The sequence below is a fragment of the Hirundo rustica genome, chromosome 3 (assembly GCF_015227805.2).
Source record: "Hirundo rustica isolate bHirRus1 chromosome 3, bHirRus1.pri.v3, whole genome shotgun sequence".
In the NCBI taxonomy this organism is placed as follows: domain Eukaryota; kingdom Metazoa; phylum Chordata; class Aves; order Passeriformes; family Hirundinidae; genus Hirundo; species Hirundo rustica.
The window spans coordinates 2,524,369-2,539,149 of record NC_053452.1 but is presented as its reverse complement, the minus strand read 5'-3'; the positions used below and the strand labels follow the sequence as shown (position 1 = coordinate 2,539,149).

General features: G+C 46.2%; 1 protein-coding gene across 2 annotated transcripts in view; it reads right to left on the bottom strand.

Moving 5' to 3' along the window:
* Nucleotides 1-5,675: 5,675 nt before the first annotated feature.
* Nucleotides 5,676-14,781, bottom strand: part of SLC1A4 (solute carrier family 1 member 4) — a 31,737-nt gene continuing 22,631 nt past the window's right edge. For both annotated transcript variants that reach the window (XM_040059048.2, XM_040059049.1), the window contains exon 8: nucleotides 5,676-13,871. In XM_040059048.2, coding sequence (XP_039914982.1) covers nucleotides 13,637-13,871 — 235 coding nt within the window. In that variant the 3' untranslated portion in view covers nucleotides 5,676-13,636. The remainder of the gene's footprint in view (nucleotides 13,872-14,781) is intronic.

Sequence of the window (14,781 nt, the reverse complement as noted above, 5' to 3'; positions counted from 1 at the left end):
ACGCCGCTTGTGGGATGCCGGCTGTGCCCTGCCCTCGGGGCAGCTTTCTGGGAAGATGCCCAAAGCCAAGCTTTAAAGCACGCTGCTCTGAACCTAGCCAAACCCTTCCTTGGTATCTGGAGTGGACATATCCTGACAAGTTCTCATATCATGCAGAAATAAAAACCTTTCTCCCTGTTGCTGTCCATTGGTCGATTCTGGTTTTTGTCCGTGTCACCTGCTCCTGGAGATTGTATCTTAGCTAACGCTGAGGTTTTCTAGAGGTCAAGTGTCTGACAAAGCGCTTTTTGGACAATATTTTTCCCAGCTTTAGGCCGGGAAGGACTAAAGAGACATCTCGGGTTTGCTTATCAGTTTGGCAGCAGGGTGAGCGGAACAGCACAGGATAGCCAAGTTCCTGGCTCGCGCTTTGGTCCTGGGCACACTCCTTGGCCCTGCAGCCTGCTCCAGCTCTGCCCTCCCAGTGCTGTGGCCCAGATTCCCGGCGGCTGTGAACTGGGTTTATTCTGCTGCACCCAGTGGGGCCAGCCCCATTTACATCCTGGAGGATCTTGCTTTTTCTCCCTAGAGAAACACGGTGGGAATATCTTTCCCGGGGCTGCTTCAAGAAGCACTGCAGTAAAGCACTGGGTGGGCGCTCTCAGAAGAACTCACAGCCGGGAAAAATTCCGGGATCACCTCTGCTCCTTTGCCATGTTTCTGCATTCGGGGTTTCTTTGATGAATACTACGGCAAGTCTTCCGTCAGGCTGCACATCCCTCAGAGTTGGCTTTTTATTGGAATTCGCACAGGCAAAGCCCTTGTGAAAGAAAATCCCTTTAAAATGTTGTTTATTGCCCGTTCTCCAGGGAGCCGCTTGCCTGCCAGCAGAGGCCGCGCTGATTTCGGGCCCTGTGAGTGGAAAGGCGGAAGCAAACCCGGGTGGGTCATGATTCATCCCCGGGCTGGGCTGTTTTTAGCCGGTTTAAATTACTCGGGAGCTGCCAGGCATTGTTCTGGGAGCTCAATAGCACCCGGCTGCGGGCTGGGAAAGGCAGGAAAGGTCTGCGTCCTGTTCCGCCCCCGATCAAACAAGTGCCAGGATGTCTGCAGGAGCAAAACGCGGAGAAACCTCTCCCCTCGGGCTCGGGCTGAGTGGGTGTCAATAAACAAGGGGGGAATCCGCTGGTGATCTGAAGGAAAGGCTGTTTGAGAAATTCACGGGGGGGCAATACCGATTTTCTTCTGCTGGCATCTGGCCGTCTTTTGTTAGGAGCTTTGCCGAAGAGGAGCTGGCTTGTTTGATCTGTAATGCAGGGTCAACCCAGCCAAACTCCCGCCCGAAGTCACTCAAGGCTGGAGAAGAATAACAAGGATATTTTCTTGCTGATTTGAGACCTCAGGGTTCTTTCAAACTTGGGTTTTTCCAGCAAAGACAATGGATTTCTCTGCACCTGTGGATGCAGCAGTAATCTCCATGTCTGTGACATGAACTAGAGCTTCCTAATGACGATCAGATCTGAGAAAAGTGTACTTCTGATATCTGAGAATTTACCTTTTTTGGTGAGAACATGGATGGTTTTTGCACAGAACTGGATCAATCACAGAACTGGATCCATCACAGAGCTGGATCCAGCTGTATGTATTTTAATATGCCCTTAACTACAGCGACCTGCAGTAATCCTGTGTTCTTTGGCACATCAATGTGCTACTTTTTTCTGCCCTGAAGGCTCTCACGCTACAAGCCAGACAGTCAGCTCTCTGGGATGAAACCTGAAGCCTGGAGGTGCACCATATGTTCTTGCATAGCATCTGCACTATCTTCAGCATCAAATTTCAGTCTCGCAATGCAAATGTTTGGGATGGGTGAGACGTCAGCAAATGCAGGGCTTGGACCTAACCTGTCTGTTCCCAACCTCTCTGCTCCCCAGCTGATAAGAATATTAATTAGCCTTCGTACAAACTGATCAGGTCTCTGTTTGGTCTGCCTAACCCTTCTGAAAGGTGTTTGCAGGTGTTTGTCCTTCTCTTCTCAAGGCTAACAACCCTTTTCCTTTCCCCAGGGGTCAGGATTTTCACATCTTGGACCGTTCTCTTTGTTCTCATCCTCATTCTTTGGGCCGAATTTCTTTGAAACTCAACACTGGTCCAATGCTCCAGCACGGGCTTGGCTGTACTTAGGCAGAACTGGTGTGGTAGTCCAGGCTGTGATCCTGCTTACACACCCTGGAACAGGATCTGCCTTACTCACAGCACAGGATTCCTGCTTCTGGCAGCCCATAACTTCCTGATCCTGCTCCTTCACCTACCGTTTCCCACCAGTATAAGTGCAGGTAATTACTCTTATCTAGATTAATTCTTTCCAGCCTCCAGGTTCTTCTCCAGGTAGGACCTGCAGATGTTTTCTGTTCTGACATCTGGAGTCACTAATCAGCTACTTATGGTCCTGGAACTACAGCAGGCTCCCAAGGAATGCAGTCGTTCAGCTGGACAGCTGCTCTGGTAATGCTACATAAGCAGGTTGAAGCTCAGCCATGCAGCTTTAGCTTTTTCATAAAGCCATGAGAAGACTTGCCTGAAGCCTACACACTTCCCATCTCTCTCCTAGATCATCACTGCACTATTCCTGAATATTTCCTAAAAAAAAAAAAAAAAAAAAAAAAAAGGTACCTGCTGCTTTTCCTTCCTGATTTTGGAGAATCACCTGAAAATACGACTTAAGCAGCTGACAAATGAAATACGTAAAGCGGGATTAAGGAGGAACAGAGGGAAAACTGGAGTGACGAGTATTTCAGCGTGTTGTCCAGTGCTAGCAGCTGGCCAGTTTGAGTCTTTTTTACCACTTGTTTGCACAGCTGCACCGGGCGGCAGGATTTAGCTCAGGGGAAAAAAGGGTCAACGAGAATCTGCACTTCTCCTTTCCGGCCACACGATGTGCCCATCACACCACGAACACAGCCCGCCGGCGATAGCAGACGCAACCACTAAAGGCAGGGACTTGCAGGGGTTCGTATTCCCTCACAGCACCTCCTCACCTCCAGCCAGGCCCCCTGAAACACTCACACAGCTGCAGATCAGCGCCAGGTGCCGTGGAGCAGGGAATGGGATGGAGCTGGTGTGGTCCAGATGCTTCGCCTTCGAGGAAGGAGACAAGTTGCTGTGAAAGAAACAGGAGCCAAGCGGTCAAGAGGCCGTGGCAATTTTTCATCAGTGTGAATTATAATGGGCAATGAATAATCAGAATTAAGTCTACTTACTAAATGTGAGAATTTTACTTCTGCTTTCGGGGGGGTGGTGGGGGAAATGTGAGCAACTTCTTTTTCTTTCTGATTGCTGGGATGTCTTGGCCCTCTGTCATTTGTATGTTCTCCGGCTCAGAACCAAGAGGCTCTTCAAAAGCAGAGCTGGCATCCGCAGGAACCGGTCACCAGCACAGAGATTTGTAAAAGAAATATTGGGTTTAGTACAAATTAAAATCTGTTCCTGGAAGTGCCAGAAGAAATAGCAGAGCTGGGGGCCTAAGAATGGCTTGAATTTACAACAAGTGACACCAGAATAAAAAATTGGGACTGATAACTTGAGCCATTGCTAAAGGCCACAGGACACACAACTCACTTCAGGGAGATCCTCCTCTCTGACAACGGAGATTCCCCTCCTCCCACTCCCCTCCCTTGCAGCCAGGCAGGAAGAGAGACTGCAGCAAAGGATCACCACAAAACAACTATTGATTGTTAAAGATTATTAAACAACTATTGATTGTTAAAGATTATTAAACAACTGCCCCCAAACTGGGAGGTTTAGCGAAGAGTTTGCAGGCATCATCCCTCGTGGTGTAAGTTGCACAAAAGTGATTTGGGCTGGACCGAACTTGTTGCTTGAGAGTGAATGAAATCTGTAAGAGAACCAGTGCAGGCAGCTACAATGAGCTTAAAAATGTAAATAAACTCCATATTCCCCTTCCGCAAGATCTCCTACAATGATTCAAAGATACTTCAATGCTCATAATGGGGACATAGCAGAGATCTGACTTTCAACAAACCTGCACATTTTAAAGGTGACCAGTTAGTGCAGCCACACCACACAACCTGTGTGAATCAAACCATTCATTTCGGAGCAGAACAAATGGTGTTGTCTTCTGTTTAACTCACAAAGCACTTCCCTATAATTCTATCTACCTTAATCAGACAAACTGGGGATTTAAAAAAAAAGGGACTAATCTGCTCGTTGGCCATAATTGCATTTCCTCTGCAAATATTAAGTTAGAACAATAGCAGTTGCTTTTGTAATAAATTTACTTTTAAATGCTTTTCATGTGAACCGAGAGAAATGTGTGTTGCCTGCCTAGACCTTAGAAGAAAGAAGTGAGGAACATCTTCCAAAAAATGCACTTTTTTTCCTCTTAAAACAAAACCCCTCCAAAAAACCCAACAAAACTAAGAAGTTGTAAAGCAGGTGGCCAGATTTGTAAAAAAAACAGAATAAAATCATTAAATTTTAACCAGAACTCATCCAACTTCTATCTCTTTGTTGGAATGTCATAGGAAACTATCTCTTTATCCATAACAATGCCTAACAAGTGCTAATAATATCTTGCTGGAGGCAGCTGGGACTCAGTCTAAGGCTTAGCTCAGCTCTCATTAAAGACAAGCAATCATTCCACCTCTTCCATGGGTCTCACAGAGCTTCAGGAGTTTCAAATGGCAAATCACTGTGGCTCTGACAATCCCCCCCAGAAGACTTCAGAAAGCGTGGATGGCTCCAGGGTCTGGTCCCAGAGGACATCTCCCTGCTCTAGCATTCCTCCAGGTGTCTCCTTAGGGGGTTCAGCTATGAAGTGAGAAGCCAAAGACACAACCGTGGAGTCAGACAGGCTTTTTGGAAAACACCACATTGATGGTTTTGTAAAGGTTCACATTCCAGGGCGTAACACCAGTCACAATTAGTAAGTCATAAACGGGCAGGTCCTTCAAATTCAGCTTCTTTCTTTTGGTGCTGGCAATTCTCACAAATTTTGCCCCCTCGTTTATTTGTTCTGGGAGTTTAATGCTTGAAACTAACCAACCTACACTCACACAGTAGATGTTTTTCCCTGGATTTGTGATGTTGTGCGTGTGCATCTCAGGCCAGATGCCACCCTTTGGAGATATATAAGCTTTTACTGGAAAAGCTGTGTCAAACCCACTTAGATGGCAAACCCAGGCCCTCAGCTCTGAGACCAGCACACTGCTTGGACAGGCTGTGTGGCAAATCTAAAATTACCCTGAATTTACCAACCTGACTGCCTATTGAAAAGCATTTCCAAATGACTACTCCCACTTCTCAACCCTTCCCCACGGAACAAAGTCAGCTGGCTTGGCAGAAGGGCAGCAGGTGTGTCAGCCCTTCCACCCCACCATGGCATAACCGCTAATCCAGGCTCTCCAAAAGACCCTTTAGAGCCTAGCAGCTGTGCAGAGGGCTTGGAGAAACGCCAGCAGGGAAAGGGTTAAATGCTGACAATCCGTGACACCAGCACGCCAGCAAAGGGCAGGGTCTGGGAAAGTGGAACCAAACACCAAACTGCACAATTCTCATCCAGGGGCATTCCCAAAGGAGTCTTTGCTCAGGTGGCACAGCCTGATCCAGCAGGATGTCCCAGTGCACGGCTGATCCAGCTGAAAGGCCAGGTCTTCAGCCAACAAAGATGGAAGCATGAATTCTGTTTGGGGTGGGTTTTATTTTAGATTGAGAAGCTACACAAAGAGAGAACAAATACACACTCCAGGAGAGAAGGGAAAATGAGAGCATCCATTTGTGTCACCCTCCTAACGCAACAAACCATCCCAGCCTGAGTCACAGGACTGGCTGCTCCCCAGGTAGGCAGGGAGCTCTTACTCCGAAGGGTACAGCACACAACAAACATCTGTAACACCTGTAACATCTGCCCCAGGGTCACACACCCCCAGACACAGCTGTATGGTCTTTTTTTTTTGCATATGTGCACACACATCTGTTCTCAGGAGACGAGGGAAAGGCTGATGCAGAGTCACAGGGGTGAAACCCACAGCTCTAAAAGAGGAACAGCTACTGCTGTGCACAAGGATCAGCACACCCACGTGGCACAAACACTTCCTCACTGGAGTGGCTGGTTACTCTAAGCACAAGGTTTTAACCTGGAGGCGGATACGTTCGCATCGGCGATACTGGATTGTACTGGAGTGGATGGCAGCGAGGTTCAGAGTTCATCTTTCTTTTTATTAAGGTAATTAATAAAATGGTTTAGCATATAAAAATACAATAATCCTCCCTGCTAATTAGAGCAATTTGTGTTCAGGCAGAAATAAAAGCACACACACGCATACACACCTCAGGATTACTGACAGAGAGCTCACAGGATAAAGAAAAGAAAACCATTTTCTTTGTCTCACACCAGGAAATCACATTCTCCCTCCTGTCTCCAGGGATAATGGAGTCTTTCAGCTTTGGTGCATAGTTATATCTGAAAGCCAAACAGCAGCTTGGAATTTGTCCTGGCAGGAACCAGGACAAGGCACCTTTAAGGATAGTAAGGCAGAAGGGGACTCCTCACGTGCAGGGGTGGTCCTGCTATCCCTGAATCTGGGCAATTCATCAAAATCTAATCAAAGTCTTCACCCTCACAAAGTGTGAGTGAGTCAGTCTCAGGTTGCTGTGACCAAGAAGCAGTTCAGGAGCAGAGGTTTGCTCAGCTATTTGCGGAGCTACACATGGTCTCCAATCCCACAGAACACGACCTTACAAGACTGCAGCAACTGAAGAAGTCTAAATAAGATCGTGTTCTCAAAATAAAGGAATTCTCATGGATGGCAAACACTTCACCTCCACAGTGGCCTTCAGGGAAGACAAGTCAACAGAGCATCTGTTGTGGAGCAGAGCAGGGAGGCAGCGATGGCTGGGCCACCTTGGTCACAATTATTTGACTAATTAAGTGTAAAATGTCATTAAGGTATTGCCTTAACAAAGCAGGGTTTGTTCAGTCCCGACGCTCTCCAAAGCTGAAACCACATCTTTGTTCCCTCCTAAGAGGACAGGAAACAATCCATGTCCTCACATGGGGCCAGAATATCTTTAAGTTTGATCTATGGACTATAGGAGCCTGGTCCTGCTGGGATCTGGGCAGACTCCAAGGAGCACAACAGGCTCTGCAGGAGGGATACAGAGAAGGCAAACTGAACAAAACATGAGGAAGTTTCCTTCTGCATCAACACTGACCACTAGGAAACCTTTTCTATTAAAGGCACCACATCATAAGCATACTCTGAGCATGTAAAATGCCTTTAGTTACAGCCACGAAGTTTTAAAAACATTGCTTTACTGATCATGATCATCTTAAAAGGCCCAGACCATTCCTCTGTGCTGCTAGAGAGGCATCTCCCTCAGAAATCCAGAAACCACAGAAAGCTCAGGAAATTACATCAATGCACATCAGTGAAGGCCCTGGCCCGTCCTTTTTGCAGCATTCCTTCTGGTTCTTAAAAGACCTACAGTCCAGACCAGTTACTATCTGGAGCATTTTTTATGGTTAAGCACAACTCCTTCTGTGGGAATGTAATCTGGGGGATTCAGACATGTGTAAACATTTCCTTGAGAGTAGAGTTCCCTTAGCAATTTCCTTCTGCAACATGCAGCTGCAATTCAGTTGCACACACATGCCATATGCAGTTTAGTTTCAATTGCTAAATACATGCTTGGCAGGGAAGAGCATTACTTTCTCAGCGTTGTTTCACCAGAAGAGCAAGTGAAAGCCATCCTAAGGAACATCTAATACCAAATCTCTTGGTCTCTGTGGCTCAAAACCACACCGTTAACTCTGCATTACAACAGAGTTGGCTCAAAATCCATTCCCTCATGCTGGTTCCTCTTGGTAGCCCTGCCTGCCTTGCAAGCAACATCTGTGGCCTTGGGAGACAAGTATAAATGCTCCTTGAGCAGAATTTTACATAAGAGCTGTTGGCCTGCTGAAATGCCCACAGTCCTCATCTCCTGCTGGCACCAAGATCTGAGGTTAAAATTCAAATGAGATTTCGTAAGTGTTAAGGATGATGACTCTGCTGACGCTGAGAGATAATTTGATAAGTAAACACACTGTGAACTCTTGAAGGAAAGAGATTATTTGTTTTCCTCTTCTATTAAAATCTCTGTACGGAATCAAATGTATTTATAAACCCTCGGATGTGAAATTTTTTTAAGGAGATGATAGTTGTTAGCTATCAATAAACCTGGCTTCAGGATTCAGAGTCTGCTCCTAGCTGGCTTGGCTGCTCTTCATGTGACTCACAAGAGTTCTTTCACCTTTTTCTGTATTCATTCACTCGTAGAGCTGTGAAATTATGCCTGCTGGTCACAAATGTCTGCAAAGACCCCACGCAGAGGATGAATCCCGTGTTAACATTAACTTCCCAAGACAGCGCTCAGACGTGAAGACCTACGGGAGCCAAATGAGGCTCTTGATCACTTATTGTCAGAGTTAAAATATTCAGGGGGCAACTGTCTCAATGTGCTGCCCAAAGTCTGGAAAACGTTTTAGATCATTTGTCAAAACCTTCTCCCTCCTGCCAGAAACTGAAGCAGCAAGTGAGCATGGCTTTCATCAATATGCTCCCATAGATAACAAGTCAGTCTTTGTCCTGGGAGAATAATGGTCTCCATGCATTTATCTGAGGAGCATTTGTCCCAGCTATCCTGCAAGGAGGAATGTGGGTCAATCCCTGATCCAGAACTGTGCCGCTGTTCCCCTGGTCATGGCCAGCAGCCAGCAGCAGCTTATCAGAGCTCCAGGCTGGCCTCCGCATGCTGCTGCCTTGGTGCATGTCAGAAACCTCAGCACTCCTGCCTCTGCCTGCAAATCCCGCCCAAGCAGCAGGCAGGGATTTGTGTTGTCTCTGCTACATGCCAGACAAGTGCCTGCAGCCTCTTTGACCCTATCCATAGCAAAATGCTGAGGAAAAGATGCTTCTCTATCCTCTTGCTTACCCTGTCTCCTGTGACGCTGCCCCTGCAGCCTTCCAGCTCTCCTCGCTTTTTCTCCAGCTTTGTCACCCATACTGACAACAAGACAACTTGTTCTCCGAGCTGAAAAGCTCCTTCTCCCACTGAAACTAGTCAGGAACTAAGCTGTCAAGACTCCCACTTTAGATGTCGAATCCATGGTGATGTCTGTTCATTTACCTGAGCCTAAGCTTTCATGGCGTGTCAGGTGGAGATGGAAGGAGGCGGATGGAACAGGGCACTGTGTTGCCCTTGACCAAGTCACATCCCTTTTCCGAACTGCAGCTCACACTGACACCTGCTCCCCTCGAATTAGCCCAGCAAATGCATCCACCTGATCCTTCCATCAGTCATTCCCCCTCTAGCACAGTGCAACTTTAATTATTCGATTCCTTTCGGATTTTTGAGAAGTTCATTAGTCTTCAAGATTTACTGCTCTGTGTCTTAAGAGTGCTTTCCAAACATTGCAACTCCCTGTCTTCCACACTATGGCCTTTGAGAAACACATGAATATCTGTAAACCTATTTTACAGAAAAGGAAGCACAGGTAAAGGAATTACGCAACCTGCCTAATTCTGTGCTGTTCACCTGTCACCACATCAGTCATTACAGGGAGCTCTGTGATTATTAACTACCAAGGCTCTGTTAAAACCAGTCAAGATGTGACAATTATTCTTTGGTGAGAGTTTATATTTTGGTCTTTTGACTTGGTACCTGAGGCCCGCTGCTGACTGCCTGTGGGAGGGTCAGGATTAAAAATTATCATTTCCAACAGGATGATGCTTTACAGAGGCTGCAGAAATGCACTGTGTCAGCAGAGGACCAGAGTGAAGATTTATCCCAGACTGTTGACCAATGCTGCAAATCTTTGCAGAAGAGGTGGTGGGTTTGTCCCTTTTGCAAGCTCTTGAGGGAGGACACAACCTACAACATATGCCTGGCTGATCAGTCACAGAGATGACTGAAAGAGGAACTGCCCAAACACCCCAGATTTCATTGTTCTTGCTGCAAAATAACGAGGAACCACAGGAGAACAGGAACGGTGGCACTGGCTCATGACCGTATCTGGCACCGGCCACAGCAAATGCCCAGGGAAGAGTATGGGAACAGAGGAAACACCAGGAAACATTCCCGCCCCTTCCAAACTCCCCCCAGTCTCTCACCACCTCCAGCTCAGGGCCACTGCCTCCTCAGGGCTGCCCAGAAAAGACAAAGCAGAGATTGTTTCACCACTGATGTGGTACTTTGGCCAGCTCCGCGTCTCTGTTCTATCGGAAGGACACGGTCCCGTTTGACACATCCTGGCAGGGGACACCCTGGGAATGGCTCTAGTTTTCAACACAAAAGCCACCCTGATTGCAAGAGACATCCCCAGAAGGGTCTGAAGTCCTCTGTAATTACTGAGCCTTGTAGTGCAGTTACCAACACCAAGATCCAGCTAAAGCTCAGTTCTTAGGAATGCAAGATCTTTACTGAAAATATCCCAAAAGCAGTCAATCCTGGCACCTTCCACTGCTCACTATGGTTTTTCAGGCATCTACAGCCACATCTCACAGCACAGAACAAGCACCTTTCTCAGTGTGAGAGACAGATACTGCTCTGCACTCTCAGAGCAACTCTAAATTACCTAGGCTCAAGGCAGAATGTAAACTGGAGCCCTCAAAACTCTGTCCACTCTCCTACTTGTTCCTGAGCCACTGAAATGTAAAAAGAACATAAGGTATCCCAGGAAACAGGATGAGACCAGGCAGTGATAAATAAAGCATGGAGTGAAAAATCAATCCCAGCGAAGAAATAAAAGATGGTGCAAAATGGTCAAAGAAACTTCACTGAAAAAAAAGGTTTGCAAATTCTTCAATATTTCATAGAATCCACTGAGTTGGAAGGGACCCATGAGGACCATCGAGTCCAACTCCTGGCCTTGCACAGGACACCCCAAGAAACACACCATGTAATTTCCATACCTTTCTCTCAAAAAGCAATTCCTGTGCTAGAGGGTAGGACATGAGCTGAGGAGAGAACTTGTACTTTCCAGAAAAACAAAACAACAAAAAACCAACCTAAAATCAAATAGAAAACAGTGTTTTCTACATGGAATTTATTTCCTCTTAAAAAAAAGAAAAAAGCGACCAAGAGCTGACTCTCTTCAGTTTAAGAGCTGAATACTCATGGTTCGTATGAATCCTATGATATCTTTTTCCAAGAGAAGGAATGTCAGACTTCCATGATTAAATTCCTGCTATGAGAATGATTTGACCTCCTTAAATCCAGCTGCTCTAACAAGCTTTACATGGGACTAGACACCCACATCGATGCAAAACATGGCAATCCACCAGTGGGGACTGGGAGGGGTGTTCAGTGAAGATCTGAGCTCCAACAGTTCCATGTCCTTCTGATATTGGGAACACCAGAACTGTACAGAGTATTCCAGGGGGGTCTCACAAAAGCATGGGAGCTAAATGCCTGATGAGGAATAAAATACAACTACAGAACCCAGCCTACAGGGGACAGTCGGGATTTTCAGCTTCCTTGAGACATCCACATACTATTTTAAAATCAAAGTAACTGGGGTTCTGGTGCACTCAGATATTTCAAAGAGATAATTAGGCTTAAAAATGTTCTTTTAGTTTCCTGAGTTGAAAGGAGTCGGGATGATTCTAACAGGAAGAAATACAAAGTTGATCTGCTGGGCAAAAGACACCCCTACAGAATTGTGTTTGTCTCCTTCCATTTTGAAGACGAGCCAAGGAATGACCAAATTCTGTGGACGTGATTATAAATAAACTGGTTAAGAAGGAACTCCACCTGCAGTTTCCCAGTGGGCTGACTAATCCTTTCCTACTTGGATTGTCTGCATGGCTCCAGTGCACAGGATTAAGCAGCCAGTCATGACGCACTCACTGCGCTCTCCTCCCTCAGGGGTGGCCATATCTCACTCTGAGCGTCTTTCTGCAAAATTCATTGCGTCCCTCCACCAGGAAGGATGCTTTGCAAAGGAAGGAAGCTGCTGCTATGGAACTGGAGTTGCCTCTTCCTAGTGCTGGTATCTTTCCAAGATAGATTCCTCTGAAGCAAGAGAGGAGAAAGAAAAAGGGAGACTTTAGCATTACTTTATATCAAAGCTAAGTGTAAATATATATTGCTGAATTAACGGTGTGGAGATGGACCACAGGCAACCTCTTGTTGAAGTAGCCAAGGGAAAACAGGACAAGTCCAGGCAAATCTTGGCGTGTGTAGTCATAATTTTTAACTATTAGCATCCAAAGAGCCAAGATAAATCAACAGGATCTTTGTAATAAGTTTGCCAGGATTTGTTCAGGCTGGGGTTGCAAATTCAGGAACGACACTGTAAAGGCAAAAAGGAGGAGTAAGAATCCAGAAGCATTTGGCTGAGCTCCAAGCAAAAGCTACCATCTGCCATTAAAGCATTACCCTGACCCAGCATCACCTAGAATTACTAAAAGTAAACTGCTGCCAAAAGAACATTTATGGCAGGACCAAACTCCTAGCAGGAATGGGTAGCCAGCTCCCACACAGAGATCACTGGGGTTATAAATTCCTCTCTTCTCTTCCCCTTTCAAGCCAAGACTCAGACTTGCCTGTCATCAGTTTCCACATGATGTGTGTTCAGAATTTTTCCTCCCCTACTCAATTTTGCTGGAAGAGAGCACGAGTGAAGTTGTTTGGATTGACCCATTAAGTAAACATGAGCAGGACATGGCTTGCTAGCAGAGGATCATGTGTGTTTTCATGGGGGGAACTGACTTATGGATTTATGGATGTTGTCACAGGCAAGCCTCTTTCAGACATACTAATGCTGGAACAGACTCTATGTTTTTTCTAGCCATAAAGGGATTACTTTAACAAAATTTGCTCTTCTTCTCAATTTTTTTCCTTAACAGCTTGGTTAGAAGAAAGGAGGAAACCCATCCTTGATCTGCATGAAGATCTCCTCTGTTTGGCCCCACAGTTTGGGAGTTACTCACCAAAAGGCAGGAAAAGCTGCTGTGAGCTGCAATGCAGTGGGAGAATGAAACAAGTGCCTATAAGCTACTAATTTAGGTATGAAACAACAAAAAAATTAAAAATAGTAAACAGCTAGTTTTAAGGACATATTCAATGTTTTTAATGGATCGGAGAACATGAGAGGAAGGGGAGTGGGAGAAAAATGTTGCTTCCTATCACGGCTGTAATGGTCGGTAAGTGTTTCCAGGGTAGAAAACAAATTTAAGCAACATTTTCACCCACTCTGGAGTTTCTAGACTGCTTTTCCATTCAAACAGCAGCAAAATCTTTTCCCTACGATAAGCATGCACTGGGTTTGTCTACCCCCCTATCTTTAACTCATCTGAGCCTTCACTAATGGAAGTCTTGTTACACCTCGAGAAGCCTCAATGGCAGTTCTCACGTACATGTACACATGTACACATATAAACTATCAAAACACTATAATAAAGAGAGTGCTCCTCCTCAACACCCCTTCTCTGCCCACCCCACCTCCCTCCCCTTCCCCAGGCCAGCGTATTTCAAAACGGACTGGAGCTGAGCGCTTCCAAGAGCCATCCAGCCCCTGGTCGCGCTGCAAACGTCTGGGTGCGTTGACAAGTCCCTGGGCCACCTCTAGGACTGGTCTTGACGAGCGGCCTCGAGTTCACAACACTGATTCCTTGGATTCAGGGTCTGCCGTACTGCTTGTGTTGGAGACCGGGTTTTTGTGGGTTACCAAAGGTGACGTTTCCGCTTCAGACTTGCTGTTAGCCACTGCCTCCACGGTGACTTCCTTTAGCTCCTGCTCTCGCTCCTTCTTGTCTTTTTCATTCAGGTAATTCAGGATGCCCGCTCCCAGGGCATCCCCTTCCACGTTCACAACTGTGGTGGTTCGGTCCCTGGTGAAGATCAGAAACAAAAACCAGAGCAGCAGGCTTTTAGTTTAAGAGAGTTACAAAACAATAAGGGGAGCTGATTCACCCCTGCTGAGCCGCTAACATCAGTGGAGCTAGACAAGGGAGATGTAACCACAGGCGTTTTCCACAGAAGGATCATCGCTGTTTCAGGACTAAAAACGTGTACCAGAGCATCTTTAAGGTCAGTCAAACTGTTACTATCAGCTGTTTCTGGTATCTCTGTGGGTTGCAGCAATGGTACTACTCTTTCTCAGGTAGAAATGGTACTACTCTTTCTTCTCCTCCTTTTCACAGCTCACCTCTTTCCTCTTCTCTTTCCACAGGCCAGCATTTTTCACAGTTCAGAGCAGGAACTTATTTTGGGCTTATCCAGAAAGTGACTCAGAGCACCTGAGCTCCTCTTTTTAACTACAGTGACTTGTACCTTAATCCAAGCACCTGGTTTAAGGGATCCTTCCAAAAGCAGGCAGAATGACTTGTGCTCTCTGCATTTGTTGCCCATAGCACCTGCCCTGATTCTTGGTCCTACAACACAAAATTAGTGTGCCAGGGTGTAACGGAAGAGATTTATGGGTCATAAAGATGAAAAGTGTTTTCATGCGGCTTTTGAGACTTGCTAGTCATTCTGCATCCTAACTTTAACAGAGGCTCAACTTGTAATTGTGGTCCTCTCTGCTAATTAAACAGCTGACGTTAAAGCAAGACATGGGACTCCTTCCCCATTTTGTCACCACAAGGTTGAGCTTCCTTGACTAGAAGTGTTGACCACAGAGGGATGCTACATATGAAGGCAGCCAGCACAACACAGGCTGAGGGCAGCCCAGAGTGAAAGGAAGGGCAAGTTTTTCACTTTTGCCTCCATTCACTTGCAAGTACCGGTGTGGAATGTCCA